Source organism: Mus caroli, unplaced genomic scaffold, assembly GCF_978045245.1.
Source record: "Mus caroli unplaced genomic scaffold, Mus_caroli_1 scaffold_12, whole genome shotgun sequence".
Lineage (NCBI taxonomy): Eukaryota > Metazoa > Chordata > Mammalia > Rodentia > Muridae > Mus > Mus caroli.
In genome coordinates this window covers 46,827,790-46,845,187 of record NW_028227267.1, presented here as the reverse complement: position 1 = coordinate 46,845,187, position 17,398 = coordinate 46,827,790, and the positions used below count along the sequence as shown (strand labels likewise).

General features: G+C 40.4%; 1 protein-coding gene across 1 annotated transcript; it reads left to right on the top strand.

Annotated features, from left to right (window-relative positions):
• Positions 1–2,874: 2,874 nt before the first annotated feature.
• Positions 2,875–16,850, top strand: LOC147001833 (uncharacterized). The gene is made up of 5 exons (XM_085828972.1): positions 2,875–3,004; positions 3,707–3,869; positions 4,840–4,971; positions 5,665–5,846; positions 16,384–16,850. Exons 1-4 carry the CDS (start codon positions 2,875–2,877, stop codon positions 5,834–5,836), a joined length of 597 nt encoding a protein of 198 aa, XP_085685098.1. The 3' UTR covers positions 5,837–5,846; positions 16,384–16,850.
• The last annotated feature ends 548 nt before the right edge of the window (positions 16,851–17,398 follow it).

The window sequence follows — 17,398 nt, the reverse complement described above, 5'->3', positions numbered from 1 at the left end:
AGCCAGCTACAGCTGTCTCCTCAGAGGCTCTGCCTGAGACTGAAGAATACAGAGACAGATGCTTGCAGCAACCCTTTGGAATGAGCATAGTATCCACATTTGAGGAGTTTAAGAAAGGACTGAAGGGGCTAAATGGATTTGCAACAATTGGAAGAACAACAACATCAACCAACCAGATACTCCAGAGGTCACAGTAACTAAACCACCAATCAAAGAGTACACATGGATCAACCCAAGGCTCTAGCTACATATGCAGCAGACAATGGCCTTGTCAGACATTAATGGGAAGAGAGGCCCTTGTTCCTCTGAAAATTCAATGCCCCAGTATAGGGGAATGACTGGGCAAGGAGACAGCAGTGTTTGTGTGAGTGGGGAACTCTCTCATAGATGCAGATTTAGGGGGCATGAGATAACAGGTTTTGAACCAGAAACCAGGAAACAGGATAAAATTTGAAGTGTAAGATTAAAATATTTTAAAATAGAAAAAAAAAAAAGAATTGAAGACCCAGAAATTTTAACCACACATATCAACACATGATCTTTGACAAAGAAGCCAAAAGTATACAATGGAAAAAAGAAAGCATCTTCAATAAATTGTGCTGTTCCTACTGGCAGTAAGTAAGTATGTAGAAAAATGAAAGTAGATCCATATTTGTCACCAGGAATAAAACTCAAGTCCAGGTGGATCAAAGACTTCAACATAAAACCAGATTCACTGAATCTAATTGAAGAGAACTTGAGAAAGAGCTTCGAACTCACAGGAATAGGGGCAAATTTTCTAAATACTCCCCGATGGCTCAGGTTCTAACATTAAAAATTGATAAATGGGACCTCATGAAACTGAAAAACTTATGTAAGACAAAGGGCATAACCAGTAGGACAAATTGGTACCCTACATATTGAGAAAAAAATTTCACTAACCTTACATTCCAAAATATCTAAAGAACTCAAGTAGCTAAACACCAAAAAGAAAAGAACCCAGTCTGAAAATGTCGTAAAGAACTATAGAAAAAATTCACAACAAGGAGCCTTGAATGGCTGAGAGGCACTTAAAGAAATCTGGAAAGTCCTTAGTCTTCAGGGAAATGGAAAAAAAAGCGACTGAGATTGGTATAAGGCTGTATAATTTCCAATAAAGAGTGGACAAGATCAAAAACTGGTAAAAGCACATGTTGGTGAGAATGTGAGAAAAGAGAAATAAAACTTCATTTCTGGTGGGAGTGCAAAGTGCTATGACAACTATGGAAATCAATCTGGAGGTTGCTCAGAAAATTTCAAAAAAAAAAAAAACCCTTCTGAGTGCTGGGATCAAAGGCATGTACCCACTCTGGCTAGCTTTATATGTAATAAAAACCAAACAAACAACCCTATTACAGTTCTAGCAGTTGCAGTAGAGGGATCTGTGTGATACTGTGTGCTGCTTCCTTTCCCCAGATACCTCAGGTCTTCAGTCTTCTACCAGGCGAGCTGGACCTAAGAGCAGCCTAGTTAACCTTCCTACTGGCATGGCATGATTCTGCAAAAATCCTTTTCTTGATAAAAAAGAGCATGTATGGAATAGACCCCTTGTTGGTGCATCCAGAATCCTTTAGGCCAGGAAACTACCAAGCCACAGATAGTGAAAAACCAAAGGAAAAATCACATTGCCAAAATATGGGCTCCATATTGGAAGAAAAGGCCCTCAACTTCTAAGGTATCAACAATATCCGCCCCTCAATTGTGAGCTCTGCATGTTGGTATTGTGTGACTCCAGGTGGTAGTCAAAGGCAGATGTCTTCCCGCAAAAGCCATACATGATTTTTCATCTTGCATATGTGAGGATAGGTTTCATTCTAGCACAGATTCAGCACACCCAGCATAAGAACACAGAAGCCTCAGATGACAAAGCCAAAGGGACTCCATCCTGAACTTATAGACCCATTAAAATTGAAGTTTAACCTGAACTCAGGCCATTCCACTCCTTGCCCTACCTCCTGAGTTTTATGTTTGCTATGAGTAGAGTATTATTATACAACCCCAGCATCCTCATGCCTGCACTTAGGAATTCAGGAAGACTGATATTAGAGAACTGATGGCTATGAGGCTACAATGCAGTACAGTCCAGGTTGACCTTTGCTCAATGATGTCCACATTAAATTGTCTGGTTGTATTTTAGAAAGGGAGGGTGTGGAAGTTAATAATTTGAAGATGGGACAGAAGGTTTACCGCTTTATATTTGTCCTGTCGCTGAGCCCCTATGATCTAAAGAAAAGGGAGTTTTCCTTGCAAAAGATGGGATTGTAAATGGGAGATTTTGTGAAACAAATGGATATGTAGATACGAACAATGCCAACTATCAAGATATGCACAGTAATAAAATATTATCCAGGATATATACAATTAAAGGTATAGGGGAAAGATATTGGTCTTTGTGAAACAGGGAAAACCTGAGGAAGTAGAATGTATTTCACATGAATTCACTCAGATAGTATATTTATTATTGAGAAATATCTCTTCACCATCCCTAGAGATTTGGATGCTAACAAAAATCTCTTCTGCATATCAGGGTCCTACTCAATGCTTCCCATCGAAAGCACTTGTCTTCTAATGAAGCATATGAAAAATCTCTGAATTTAGAAAGAGAGGTTGCCATAGGGTATTTGCCAGGTCACAAGAGAGGCTCCAGGAAATGCACAACAGAAACTGGTCAATTTGGGGAGATCTAGTTATCAAATAGGCCATAGCCTTTCCCACTGGCATCATCAGCAATGCCTTCCTTGGACAATCTCTTGTATCTAGGAGAGAACTAGAATCTTCTGTGATGTCACCTGTGTTGTGGCTACAGAAACTGCCTGTGGGATATTCCTTCAGTGCCTTTTGGGTTCTCAATCAGGCATGTTTTCCTGGCTTCGTAGGCATTTTCACAAGGAGAATGGTGATCAAGGAGAGACCAGACCAAGGCAGAAGGAATCTGGCATCCTTTCTTGTAAAAACAGAAGAATGAAATCATTCTGGGGAAGGCACAGTGAGTCCTGGGCAGATTTGGGGAAATTCTGGAACAGGTAGGCTTGAGCTGAGCCTTCCCTGAGTAGATATTAAGAGCTGGAGCCTTGGACTTTCTTAATGACAGCCAAGAGACTAGAATTTCTGACAATTTATTTGACAGAGCCAGGAATGGACAAGCCTGCAGCTCCTTTTCTAGGAGCCACTTAATTTCATTTAGAGTGTCAAAGAATGCCCTGAGAAGGCACTATGAGAATAACAATGTGTCCCTTATTGGTAGGGAGTTGAAGCACTTCATCTTCTAGATTATTGTAGGATACATGAGTCTCTGATGCAGAGAACAGAGGAGGATTCTAATCTGGTCATTTGTTGATGTCTCAGCCACTTTGAGTTTGAACACACATGACTAGATATTGATGGTTTTCTCTCATAACATATGACATGAGCTGAAAATGTTCCCCAAATCTTTATGTGTGAGGCAGCTTATGGATTTCAGGGCAAGGGGTAATGTAATAAAGAGTGTGTGTTAGTTGTGACCAACAGTGGTGGTTGGGAAGAGGAATATAACTTAGCAGACCAGCTCAAATATAGCCTTTCTGCTTTTTCAGTGATTAATCCTGTCTCTAGCTTTTCTCTTCCTCAACCTTCTCTTTGGGACTCAGAATGGTCTTCCCTGTCCTGAGCCATCAACTATGCAAATGCATTTGTGTTTATCTATCTTCAGTGTCTGCTGGGAAAACATCACCCCAAAATTGCAACATCACTAATCATATGAAGAATATGAATAAACTAGAAGATATGAAATTTTATATCAGGAAGATAAATGCTGAGAGATTAGAACTTTTTCGAATCTTGGACATTGACATGAATACTGATTTGAACTACAGGTAAAATTATGCCCTGTATCCTGTTGACTGTATTGTGCCCTCTCTGTTAACCCACATTTTCTCTATTAATGGAGTGTGTCATCTCTCACATTCATTATAAGAAGTCTTGACAGTTGTTAAATTGTTGGATAAGTGCTGTGTGTTCTATGGTCATCCTCTTTTGTACTTGCCCTTGCTGTGCTTGGAGTCTGATTGGTTTTCTCAACAACTGGTCACAATTGCTGCCTTACTGTGTAAGAATGCAATGTCTGCAGGCCATTACTGATTTAATATAATTTTGTTCATTGTACTCTCAGACTGTGGAACCTACCTGGATTTATTTGGCGTTTTAACTTGTGTTTGTGTATGTGTGTGTGTGTGTGTGTGTGTGTGTGTGTGTGTGTGAAGTTAGTTGTGTGTGTTTTGTTCAGGATCTGGGGTTCTGAGACCTTTGATGGGGTCTGAGGATTTGTGTGATGCGCAGTTTGTAGGGCATGATAGTGTTGAGTCCTTAGAGGCCCAAGTTGATCATCAGGGTACTTTGTTCCCTGTGTTTACCTTGGTATCACATAGTAATCTCCTAGGGTAGGAGGTGTTATAAAGCCTTTTTCTTTGTAAATACTAGTTATGTCCTCTGAGAATTCATGTAGCAATAGGAACAAAGGATTATCCCTGCCTTAAAACTAAGAGGAGAAAAACCTTATATCTAAGGACCAAAGCCTGTGGCACAGTCTAGTAGAAACATCTCACAGAACTAGTATATTCCTTCAGGCTCACGTAAGAAGCTCTTGAAGGTCAGCCATCTCTATTTATCCCCTGGCTCTGCTGTCCTCTGCCCAAGATATTTAATCAGTACCAATAGGACCCACTCTGAAGGAGCAAGAATGTGGTATACAATTGGCTTGGGTAGTCCAGATACAGCTTTTTTGCACATGAACTGATTGCTTTAGTTCAGAGGATTATTTACTCTTTGGGCCATGCTCTACCATAGGATGAACATTGAATTCACCATCATTAAATCACAACATGAGAAGACAAAGTTGGATATGGAAAAAATGATGCAGTCAATAAGTGATACCATTGAGAAGTACAAAGAATTCATAGAAGATAAAGATTCCTACAGGTGAGTCCCTAACACAGGTAAGGAGCAGCACTAGGTAGGGAATGCTTGTGGCCTTCTAGGACTTTGAACAAAAGTAAGAGCTCTAGTTCTATACCATCTGTTTCTTAATAGGAGCTCTCCCTTGAGGCAAGGGTCTTGGATTTGTACCTCTTGGACGCAGTTTTCCTAAGTGTGAAGATCGTCCAAGACCATCAGTCTTTATTCTTCCAAATTCAGGATCCTCTGTATAGAACCAATTTCCACCATGCTGGGAATCTCAAGCAATCCTGACCTCTAGGGCTCTGACAGCAGATTAAAAGATCTGGGATCCATGACAAAAATGGAAAGAGTTTATACCTTTTGGGTCTCCTCTCCTCCCTCAGAGGGGAGTTGCAGTCTTCCTACTGATGGTTTTTTGGTACCACAGACATATAAGCAACCATGAGGTACATTTCCTCCTCTGTGATGTACATAGGACACTCTTAGTGTCAGGGTTTTCAGAAGTCCTTTGATTCTTGTGGCATGTGGCTGGTCCCTGGATTTGACCTGCCTCTATTTTGGACTGACGGGTATACTGTGGTCTCTAGTCTTGGGCTGTCTGGGGATCAGGGCCCTTGCAGGGATCATAGTACTTGGAGGAGTGACAGGCAAATAGAAGCTTGCTGGGAATCACCTTTGTTTGTTTGTTTGTTTGTTTGTTTGTTTGTGGTTCAGCTTAACGCACACCTACCTCCTGAAAGAATGCCATCAATTGAAGGAAAAAGTAAGGATGTTGCTGAATGAGAACAGAAAGCTGCTGGTAGAGCAGGCTGACCAGGAAGCATCCTATGATGAAGAAAAGAGGTTCTGTGATGAGACCAGCAAGAACATACATCCCCAGTGCTAAGCAGTCGCAGGTAGGATGATGTGTATCAGAGGCAGATTACCCTCATGGCTAACCATAAACATAGACAATCCAATGTAACAGTCCTCCAACTTATCCAGGCACTCCCCTATGTCTCCTCCAAGTGTTTATTTAGGTGATCATCTACAAGGCTTTCTCTGGAGGTAGCCTTTTTCAAGAAACTATATGTTTAGTAAGCAAATTTTTCTGCCCAGCTATAATCTGCAGTTCACTAGGGGAGATTAGTTGATTACACATCACAACTCTACATGATATTAAGTTTGAAGGGTGCTGTGCTGGAGTCCTTCTTCAGATCAGTGGAGAGCTTTGAAGGAAGAAGTAAAGTCCTGAAGCTCATTTGCTGTATGGGGATCAGGTAGGATTCCAGGTAGGACATGCAGGGATGATAGCTTAGTGGAACTGACAAATAAGTGGATTTCATTGTTGCCTTTTGGAAGTTTTTGTCCCCCACCCCAACCTTTTCCACTGTAGATCTTGATTCACACTGAGTGAACCTGAGTAGCAGCATGTCAGTCCTACTTTCTTTGAGTGCTGTTGGAGTTTTCCTTCCTGGGCCTTGTGGTCTGGAGCTGGCTATATGAGCAGGTATGTAGGAAAGGCTTCTCACAATCTCAGTTGTTGTGAGAGTTTTGAGGCTTCATGTAAAAATTTCTCCATGTATACCCCTCATCTAACCAAGAATGTTTTATAGGGATTTCTATTACTCTAGTAAGAATACTAGAGTTGAAATTCTCAGTTTAAACATCTGCTCTGCATAGTCTAAAATATTTGTTCCTCTAGCATGATAGATTCCTCATTGTTTTTTTGCTCCCTTATGTTTTTTTTGTGTGTGTGTGTGTTTGTGTCTGTGTTTTTAAGGGTGCTTATGCCAATGTGTACCTTTGTGGGTATTTTGTAAGGCCATTTAAGGAAATTTGATTTTGTGTAGTCATTCTTAACATATTTCTTTGGGCCTAGGTCTCTCAATAAACCTGATACTTCCTGTTGTTCGATGTCCAGTAGACTTTTCATCTCCTGTCCACTACCAGGTGGAGATCTGTCTCTTATTTAAACCAACAAATCATTAAACAATACTGTTATTTTTAAAATAAGTATTAGATTTCTTCATTTTTCCTGCTTAGAGTTATTGCCTGGGAGATTCTGGCTTTTCTTATTGGCTTAACCATGGGCATACATAGAAGCCTATAGGACATCACTCTGCTGACATTGTTTTGCTAACTATATTTTGGGCATGGCTCTGTTTCAGGATAGATTCTCAGAGTTGTGCAGAGTGCTGCATTTCAGAAATGTCACAACAGGTCATTTAACTAGATTTCTCCTGACTGATTTTGAGAATGATTTAATATCACATAATAAGTAAGGTGTTGTAAACTTCCTGAGTAATGATCGAAGTCACAGTCTTTCTCAGATGCTAAAAAGGACTCAGTGTAGGTTTAGTGAGGGGACTGTGATGAGTCAAAACGTGGCTTACTGGAGGCTATAGGTAGAAAGCTCTTTCTTGGCAATTTAGTGCTACGATGTCCAGGATATCTGTGTAGAGATTTTAATGTCCTTGTAGAACCAGCAAGTATTTGCATAGAAAAAGTTCCTAAAGAGGAGATAAGTACAGGTCAGGGCTGCAAAGCCCCCTTGAGTCTAAAACCCTTGTACACATCATAGGTCCCACTACATGCTCATACAACAAAAATATGCTAGATAAGAGCAAGAATTTCACTGATGTATGTGTTTTTGTTTCAGTCTTTTTGTGCTATGTCGTGTGTGTGTTGGGGTGTGTTTGTGTGTGTGTGTGTGTGTGTGAACCAGCTGTGACTCAGTGTGTTTATTCTAAGTTGTGTGTTTGTATAATGCAAAATGCCTTTGTAAGTGTTTGTGGTATGGATATATACAATTGTGTTTGTATGTCTATATGTGTTTGTGTGCCTGTTTGTGTAGACTTGCAACCTTGTCCATCTTTAGCGACCAAGCATGATGAGTAAAGCCCCTGAGATTTCAGATTGCACCCATGAAAAATCAAATACAGCAGTCCATTTAGTATGCAACTCTACCTAGGTCCCAAGTGAAATAAAAAGGGACACAAAAGATGGCCACAACCCTCTTCCGGTCAGAAAAGCACCGGGGCAGCTGGGGCGCAGGGTCGACTGACACTCGCCAGCTACCCACAACACCCGCCACAGGATCTTAAGACTTCTGGTGAGTGGAGCACAGCTTCTGCTCCAATCCAATTGCGCGGGACCTGAGACTGCATTAGTTAGGGAAGCAGAAACCGGCCTGAGTAGGGCCACAGGCCTCATCCGGCCGGATCAGCGCCTGGGTAGCGGGAGAGCAGGGTTGCCTGACACCCGCCAGCTACCCACGACCCCTGCCGAGGATTTTGGGACTGCTGGTGAGTGGAACACAGCTTCTGCTCCAGTCCAATCTTGTGGGACCTGAGACTGCTCTGGTTGGGGAGAGAGAAATCCGGCCTACATAGGGCCACAACCCTCTTCCGGTCAGAAAAGCACCGGGGCAGCTGGGGCGCAGGGTCAGCTGACACTTGCCAGCTACCCACAACACCCGCCACAGGAGCTTAAGACTTCTGGTGAGTGGAGCACAGCTTCTGCTCCAATCCAATTGCGAGGGACCTAGACTGCATTAGTTAGGGAAGCAGAAACCGGCCTGAGTAGGGCCACAGGCCTCATCCAGCCGGATCAGCGCCTGGGTAGCGGGAGAGCAGGGTTGCCTGACACCCGCCAGCTACCCACGACCCCCGCCGCAGGATTTTGGGACTGCTGGTGAGTGGAACACAGCTTCTGCTCCAATCTTTAAACAGTGACAACGATAACAACTAACCCCAGAGATTACCAGATGGCGAAAGGTAAACCTAATAATCTTACTAACAGAAACCAAGACCACTCACCATCATCAGAACCCAGCACCCCTACTTCGCCCAGTCCAGGGCACCCCAACACACCGGAAAAGCTAGACACAGATTTAAAAGCATATCTCCTGATGATGATAGAGGACTTCAAGAAGGACTTTAATAACAGACTTAAAGAAATGCAGGAGAACACTGCTAAACAGGCAGAAGACAATAAAGAGGAAGCACAAAAATCCCTTAAAGAATTGCAGGAGAACACTGCTAAAGAGTTACAAATCCTTAAAGAAAAACAGGATAACATAATCAAACAGGTAGAAGTCCTTACAGAAAAACAGGAAAACACATCCAAACAGATGATGGAAATGAACAAAACCATACTAGACCTAAAAAGGGAAGTAGACACAATAAAGAAAACCCAAAAGGAGGCAACACTGGAGATAGAAACCCTAGGAAAGAAATCTGGAACCATAGATACGAGCATCAGCAACAGAATACAAGAGATGGAAGAGAGAATCTCAGGTGCAGAAGATTCCATAGAGAACATCGGCACAACAATCAAGGAAAATGTAAAATGCAAAAAGATCCTAACTCAAAACATCCAAGAAATACAGGACACAATGAGAAGACCAAACCTACGGATAATAGGAGTGGATGAGAATGAAGATTTTCAACTCAAAGGACCAGCAAACATCTTCAACAAAATTATAGAAGAAAACTTCCCAAATCTAAAGAAAGAGATGCCCATGAACATACAAGAAGCCTACAGAACTCCAAATAGACTGGACCAGAAAAGAAATACCTCCCGACACATTATAATCAGAACAACAAATGCTCTAAATAAAGATAGAATACTAAAAGCAGTAAGAGAAAATGGCCAAGTAACATATAAAGGCAAGCCTATCAGAATTACACCAGATTTTTCACCAGAGACTATGAAGGCCAGAAGATCCTGGACGGATGTTATACAGACACTAAAAGAACACAAATTCCAGCCCAGGCTACTATACCCAGCCAAACTCTCAATTAACATAGATGGAGAAACCAAAGTATTCCATGACAAAACCAAATTCACACATTATCTCTCCACGAATCCAGCCCTTCAAAGGATAATAACAGAAAAAAAACAATACAAGGACAGGAACCACGCCCTAGAAACAACAAGAAGGTAATCCCTCAACAAACCTAAAAGAAGACAGCCACAAGAACAAAATGCCAACTTTAACAACAATAATAACAGGAAACAACAATTACTTTTCCTTAATATCTCTTAATATCAATGGACTCAACTCCCCGATAAAAAGACATAGACTAACAAACTGGCTACACAAACAAGACCCAACATTTTGCTGCTTACAGGAAACTCATCTCAGAGAAAAGGATAGACACTACCTCAGAATGAAAGGCTGGAAAACAATTTTCCAAGCAAATGGCATGAAGAAACAAGCTGGAGTAGCCATTCTAATATCTGATAAGATTGACTTCCAACCCAAAGTCATTAAAAAAGACAGGGAGGGACACTTCATACTCATCAAAGGTAAAATCCTCCAAGAGGAACTATCAATCCTGAATATCTATGCTCCAAATACAAAGGCAGCCACATTCATTAAAGAAACTTTAGTAAATCTCAAAGCACACATTGCACCTCATACAATAATAGTGGGAGACTTCAACACACCACTTTCACCAATGGACAGATCATGGAAACAGAAACTAAACAGGGACACAGTGAATCTAACAGAAATTATGAATCAAATGGATCTGGCAGATATCTACAGAACATTCTATCCTAAAACAAAAGGATATACCTTCTTCTCAGCACCTCATGGTACCTTCTCCAAAATTGATAACATAATTGGTCACAAAGCAGGCCTCAACAGATACAAAAATATTGAAATTGTCCCATGCATCCTATCAGATCACCATGGACTAAGGCTGATCTTCAATAACAAAATAAATAATAGAAAGCCAACCTTCACGTGGAAACTGAACAACACTCTTCTCAATGATACCTTGGTCAAGGAAGGAATAAAGAAAGAAATTAAGGACTTTTTAGAGTTCAATGAAAATGAAGCCACAACATACCCAAACTTATGGGACTCAATGAAAGCATTTCTAAGAGGAAAACTCATAGCTATGAGTGCCTCCAAAAGGAAACTAGAGAGAGCACACATTAGCAGCTTGACAACACACCTAAAAGCACTAGAACAAAAGGAAGCAAATTCACCCAAGAGGAGTAGACGGCAGGAAATAATCAAACTCAGGGGTGAAATCAACCAAGTGGAAACAAGAAAAACTATTCAAAGAATCAACCAATCAAGGAGCTGGTTCTTTGAGAAAATCAACAAGATAGATAAACCCTTAGCCAGACTCACTAGAGGGCACAGGGAAAGCATCCTAATTAACAAAATCATAAATGAAAAAGGAGACATAACAACAGATCCTGAAGACATCCAAAACACCATCAGATCCTTCTACCAAAGGCTATACTCAACAAAACTGGAGAACCTGGATGAAATGGAGAAGTTCCTAGACAGATACCAGGTACCAAAGTTGAATCAAGATCAGGTTAATGATCTAAACAGCCCTATATCCCCCAAAGAAATAGAAGCAGTCATTAATAGTCTCCCAACTAAAAAAAGCCCAGGACCAGATGGGTTTAGTGCAGAGTTCTATCAGACCTTCAAAGAAGATCTAATCCCAGTTCTTCACAAACTATTCCACAAAATAGAAACAGAAGGTACTCTACCCAACTCATTCTATGAAGCCACAATTACTCTGATACCTAAACCACAAAAAGACCCAACAAAGATAGAAAACTTCAGACCAATATCCCTTATGAATATTGATGCAAAAATCCTCAATAAAGTTCTTGCTAACCGAATCCAAGAACACATCAAAACAATCATCCATCCTGACCAAGTAGGTTTCATCCCAGGGATGCAGGGATGGTTCAATATATGGAAATCCATCAACGTAATCCAGTATATAAACAAACTCAAAGACAAAAACCACATGGTCATCTCGTTAGATGCGGAAAAAGCATTTGACAAGATCCAACACCCATTCATGATAAAAGTCTTGGAAAGATCAGGAATTCAAGGCCCATACCTAAACATGATAAAAGCAATCTACAGCAAACCAGTAGCCAACATCAAAGTAAATGGTGAGAAGCTTGAAGCAATCCCTCTAAAATCAGGGACTAGACAAGGCTGTCCACTTTCTCCATACCTATTCAACATTGTACTTGACGTCCTAGCCAGAGCAATTCGACAACAAAAGGAGATCAAAGGGATACAAATTGGAAAAGATGAAGTCAAAATATCACTTTTTGCAGATGATATGATAGTATATATAAGTGACCCTAAAAATTCCACCAGAGAACTCCTAAGCCTGATAAACAGCTTCGGTGAAGTAGCTGGATATAAAATTAACTCAAACAAATCAATGGCCTTTCTCTACACAAAGAATAAACAGGCTGAGAAAGAAATTAGGGAAACAACACCCTTCTCAATAGTCACAAATAATATAAAATATCTTGGCGTGACTCTAACTAAGGAAGTGAAAGATCTGTATAATAAAAACTTCAAGTCTCTGAAGAAAGAAATTCTAGAAGATCTCAGAAGATGGAAAGATCTCCCATGCTCATGGATTGGCAGGATCAACATTGTAAAAATGGCTATCTTGCCAAAAGCAATCTACAGATTCAATGCAATCCCCATCAAAATTCCAAATCAATTCTTCAACGAATTAGAAAGTGCAATCTGCAAATTCATCTGGAATAACAAAAAACCTAGGATAGCAAAAACTCTTCTCAAGGATAAAAGAACCTCTGGTGGAATCACCATGCCGGACCTAAAGCTCTACTACAGAGCAATTGTGATAAAAACTGCATGGTACTGGTATAGTGACAGACAAATAGACCAATGGAATAGAATTGAAGACCCAGAAATGAACCCACACACCTATGGTCACTTGATCTTCGACAAGGGAGCTAAAAACATCCAGTGGAAGAAAGACAGCATTTTCAACAAATGGTGCTGGCACAACTGGTTGTTAACATGTAGAAGAATGCAAATCGATCCATTCCTATCTCCTTGTACTAAGGTCAAGTCTAAGTGGATCAAGGAACTTCACATAAAACCAGAGACACTGAAACTTATAGAGGAGAAAGTGGGGGAAAGCCTTGAAGATATGGGCACAGGGGAAAAATGCCTGAATAGAACAGTAATGGCTTGTGCTGTAAGATCGAGAATTGACAAGTGGGACCTCATGAAACTACAAAGCTTCTGCAAGGCTAAAGACACCATCAATAAGACAAAAAAACCACCAACAGATTGGGAAAGGATCTTCACCTATCCTAAATCAGATAAGGGACTAATATCCAATATATATAAAGAACTCAAGAAGGTGGACTCCAGAAAGTCAAATAACCCCATTAAAAAATGGGGCTCAGAACTGAACAAAGAATTCTCACCTGAGGAATACCGAATGGCAGAGAAACACCTGAAAAAATGTTCAACATCCTTAATCATCAGGGAAATGCAAATCAAAACAACCCTGAGATTCCACCTCACACCAGTCAGAATGGCTAAGATCAAAAATTCAGGTGACAGCAGATGCTGGCGAGGATGTGGAGAAAGAGGAACACTCCTCCATTGTTGGTGGGATTGCAAGCTTGTACAACCACTCTGGAAATCAGTCTGGCGGTTCCTCAGAAAATTGGACATAGTACTATCGGAGGATCCAGCAATACCTCTCCTGGGCATATATCCAGAAGATGTCCCAACCGGTAAAAAGGACACATGCTCCACTATGTTCATAGCAGCCCTATTTATAATAGCCAGAAGCTGGAAAGAACCCAGATGTCCCTCAACAGAGGAATGGATACAGAAATTATGGTACATTTACACAATGGAGTACTACTCAGCTATTAAAAAGAATGAATTTATGAAATTCCTAGCCAAATGGATGGACCTGGAGGGCATCATCTTGAGTGAAGTAACACAATCACAAAAGAACTCACACAATTTGTATTCACTGATAAGTGGATATTAGCCCAAAACTTAGGATACCCAAGATATAAGATACAATTTGATAAACGCATGAAACTTAAGAAGAATGAAGACCAAAGTGTGGACACTGTGCACCTTCTTAGAATTGGGAACAAAACACCCAGGGAAGGAGTTACAGAGACAAAGTTCGTAGCTGTGATGAAAGGATGGACCATTTAGAGACTGCCGTATCCAGGATCCATCCCATAATCAGCTTCTAAACGCTGACACCATTGCATACACTAGCAAGATTTTGCTGAAAGGACCCAAATATAGCTGTCTCTTGTGAGACAATGCCGGGGCCTAGCAAACACAGGAGTGGATGTTCACAGTCAGCTATTGGATGTATCACAGGGCTCCCAATGGAGAAGCTAGAGAAAGTACCCAAGGAGCTAAAGGGATCTGCAACCCTAATGTTGGAACAACATGATGTACTAACCAGAACCCCGGAGCTCTTGTCTCTAGCTGCATATGTATCGAAAGATGGCCTAGTCGGCCATCAATGGAAAGAGAGGCCCATTGGACTTGCAAACTTTATATGCCCCAATATAGGGGAATGCCAGGGCCAAAAGAATGGGAATGGGTGGGTAGGGAAGTGGGGGGCGCTATGGGGGACTTTTGGGATAGCATTGGAAATGTAATTGAGGAAAATATGTAATAAAAATATTAAAAATCAAAAAAAAAGGGACACAAAAGCTCATATAAAGTCATACTTTCCACTAGCTAGGGGCCATATTACTGATCCTCATTGAAAACTTTTGGAGAAAATCATCGGTATATGGTACATAGATTTGAGGAGGACATTAGTATGTAAAATCCATGTTATATCCCTTTTCTGCTCTGGAAGATTTATGAAGGCCCACTGTAATGTCAGGTGGCTCTCTGTGTCTTTTCAGCATTCCAGATTCTTTCCTCACTGCTTGCTACCATTGCCTTTCCAGCTTCCTCTACTCAGTAAAACTTTGCCTTATAATTTGATTTGGATTCTAATCATTGAGAGATTGTGTTGCTTGTTTTTGTACCTGTATCCAGCAGAATGGCCATAGCTGTGGTGCAAAACAGGGCTGTTTCAGGAGCCCCTTGATAATAATAATAATGATAATCTAAAGAACTCACACTATGTTATTTGTGTAACATTCTGCAATTGCTGTTATTCAAAATCATTTTCTCAGAGTTACAGTCAGCCTAATTGGGGGTTTGGGAGAAATTAGGACCTTCAGACAGGTCTGGTAATATAAAATCAGGTAGGTGTTTGAGAAGCAAGGTTCAGAAAATAGAAAAGAAGTCTCCTTGGATCCAGAGATTCCAGAACAAGGAGTAGATATCCACAGAGTCTCTAGGGCACATGAGGTCTGTAATGAACCTCAGGGTAGTCCGGAAGAAGATGATATCCTGATATCCATCAGCTAAAGAGTGAAATTGTACTATGTGATGCAGCCCTTTCATGAACTATTACTCAGTGTTAGTTAATCCATGCAAGTATTTGACCTTCAACTAGTTAGCCTTACCTTACTCAAAATATCCCTGACACAATCATATTATTTGAAGAAAATTGATCCAGTGGATCCTATTTATAATGACTTCCTATTTTTCTGGGATTATACCTTTGGACACCAAGTTGGTCAGGCAATGATCAAGGGAGCCTCTAATGGAAGGAACTGTTTACTTTGGGAAAAGACTGAAACAATGACGGTGAGGCTAGTCCACCACCAACACGTGATCCTTTGCTGGCAGAGAAGCCTACTCTACACAGCCTTTGGAACTTGCTAAGACAGATTGAATAATATGCCAAAATCCCTGATTCTGAGTCTGGTTCATGAGGGGAAGGCATATCACTGACTGAGCTGCCTATATACTTTGCCCACTATGTATCTATCCCATATAAGATTTGTTTTTATGTCTCCAAAATATCCTGGGAGATTTTTATAATAGCATTAACTGCGGAAACTAAACAGTTTGCTGGAGTATATGGTATTAGTGTTATGTGAATACAAATAATTTGCATATTTGACAGAGTGCTCTACAACAGTCTTAGATGTACAGGTGTGTTGTTATGTTCCTTCATGGCCATCACTTTTAAAATTCAGTTCCTAGTGTTAGAAATATTTTCAGTTAACACATTCTTGCTGATTATAGGACCCATGCAGTGCCTGTGGACTTCATGTGATAAGTTTTCACTGGTTATTTCCAGATATAGGGGTTGATGAGTGGTACCCTGTCAGGATCCTGCACTAGAGATATAATCATAACCTTCACTTCAATTCTAGGCAGGTTCCCCATAAGGCATCCACATGGTTTTCTAGGTTGATCATGTCTCTCTTGAACTCAGATTCAGAGATTGCTACAATGTTATTATTCTATATATTATACATGGACTATTGGAGTAATATAGGGGTTTTTCTTAAACTCCAGTATAGTGTGTATTTCACAGCTCAGTTTCTAGCTGTTTTTAAAAGCTGAGAAATAATTACAAGCCCAAGTGCTCTGTGACACTTGGGGATGCAGTCAATGACCTCAGCAGATGATAAGTTATAATAGATTGTCCAGATTAATAGATCTAGTGTGGGATGTAGAGCTGAATTGAAAAACACTAACCGGGCTATTGTTCCTTCCTTCCCTAGGTGTGAAATACTCCAGCAGAAACTGGAACATGGAACAGACCAGGACAAGGTCTCCTTTGAAGAGATCTTCTATAGGGGAAGCTCTGCATGTGAAAAGCAAATATTTCATCTCATCCCCAGTAATCATAGCTATCATCTGCTGCATTTTTTCCCTTTATTTTTGTTTCATTGCAATGAATAGCCCTTAATTTCATCTGGGCTCTGGCTCAGCAAGAGTGAACATGTAGAGGGATTCAGACATGTGCTGAGACAGATCAAGAGCTGCTAAGCAAGCAGGAAGATTCTGAGAGTGTAAATTTACCTTTTCCTGATAGGTCATCCAGGAAAATTACAAAATCATTCTACAAAATTGTAAAGATTTGAGCCAAAGTTGGTAACATGTATTCTGCTTAGTCTTGGGTGTCCATATTCTTCAAACCCACACTTCAAAAAAGGAGACCTACTAAAGATTCTCTTGTAAAGATTGTTACCAGAAGTAACTCATTTTCTACTGTGTTGCCAAGGACAGTCATTTGCTGTCAGTGTTTGCTATAAAATAACAGCAAAAGGAGGCTCTTTAGCACAATTCTTCTTTTTAGATTTTGGTTTGAGCTTTGATTACTTTTGTTCTTTGGTTTTCTTTCGTTTCATTAGTTTTTTGTTTGTTTCTTTGCTGTTGTTTTGTTTTGTAATTGATTTAATATTTTGATAATGCTATACACTGTACATATTGACTGCCCACTTTTAGTTACTATTGAATAAATTGGATGTATTCTTAAGATTAAAACAGTGATCTCCAACTCTTCACTCATAAGAAACTTCTTTATCCAGGTGTGGTATCACCCTACTGAAATCCCACACCTATCAGACACAAATGGATCTCTCTACGGGGCCTGGCTTCCATAATGACTTCTCAGTCAGACTGAGCAACAAAAGCGATTGATTTTACATTCAGTGTGGATAGTGAGTCCAACTCTCTGGATACGGATGTCATGATGGAAAAATTACCCATATTGTATCCTTGCATGTCAAATAT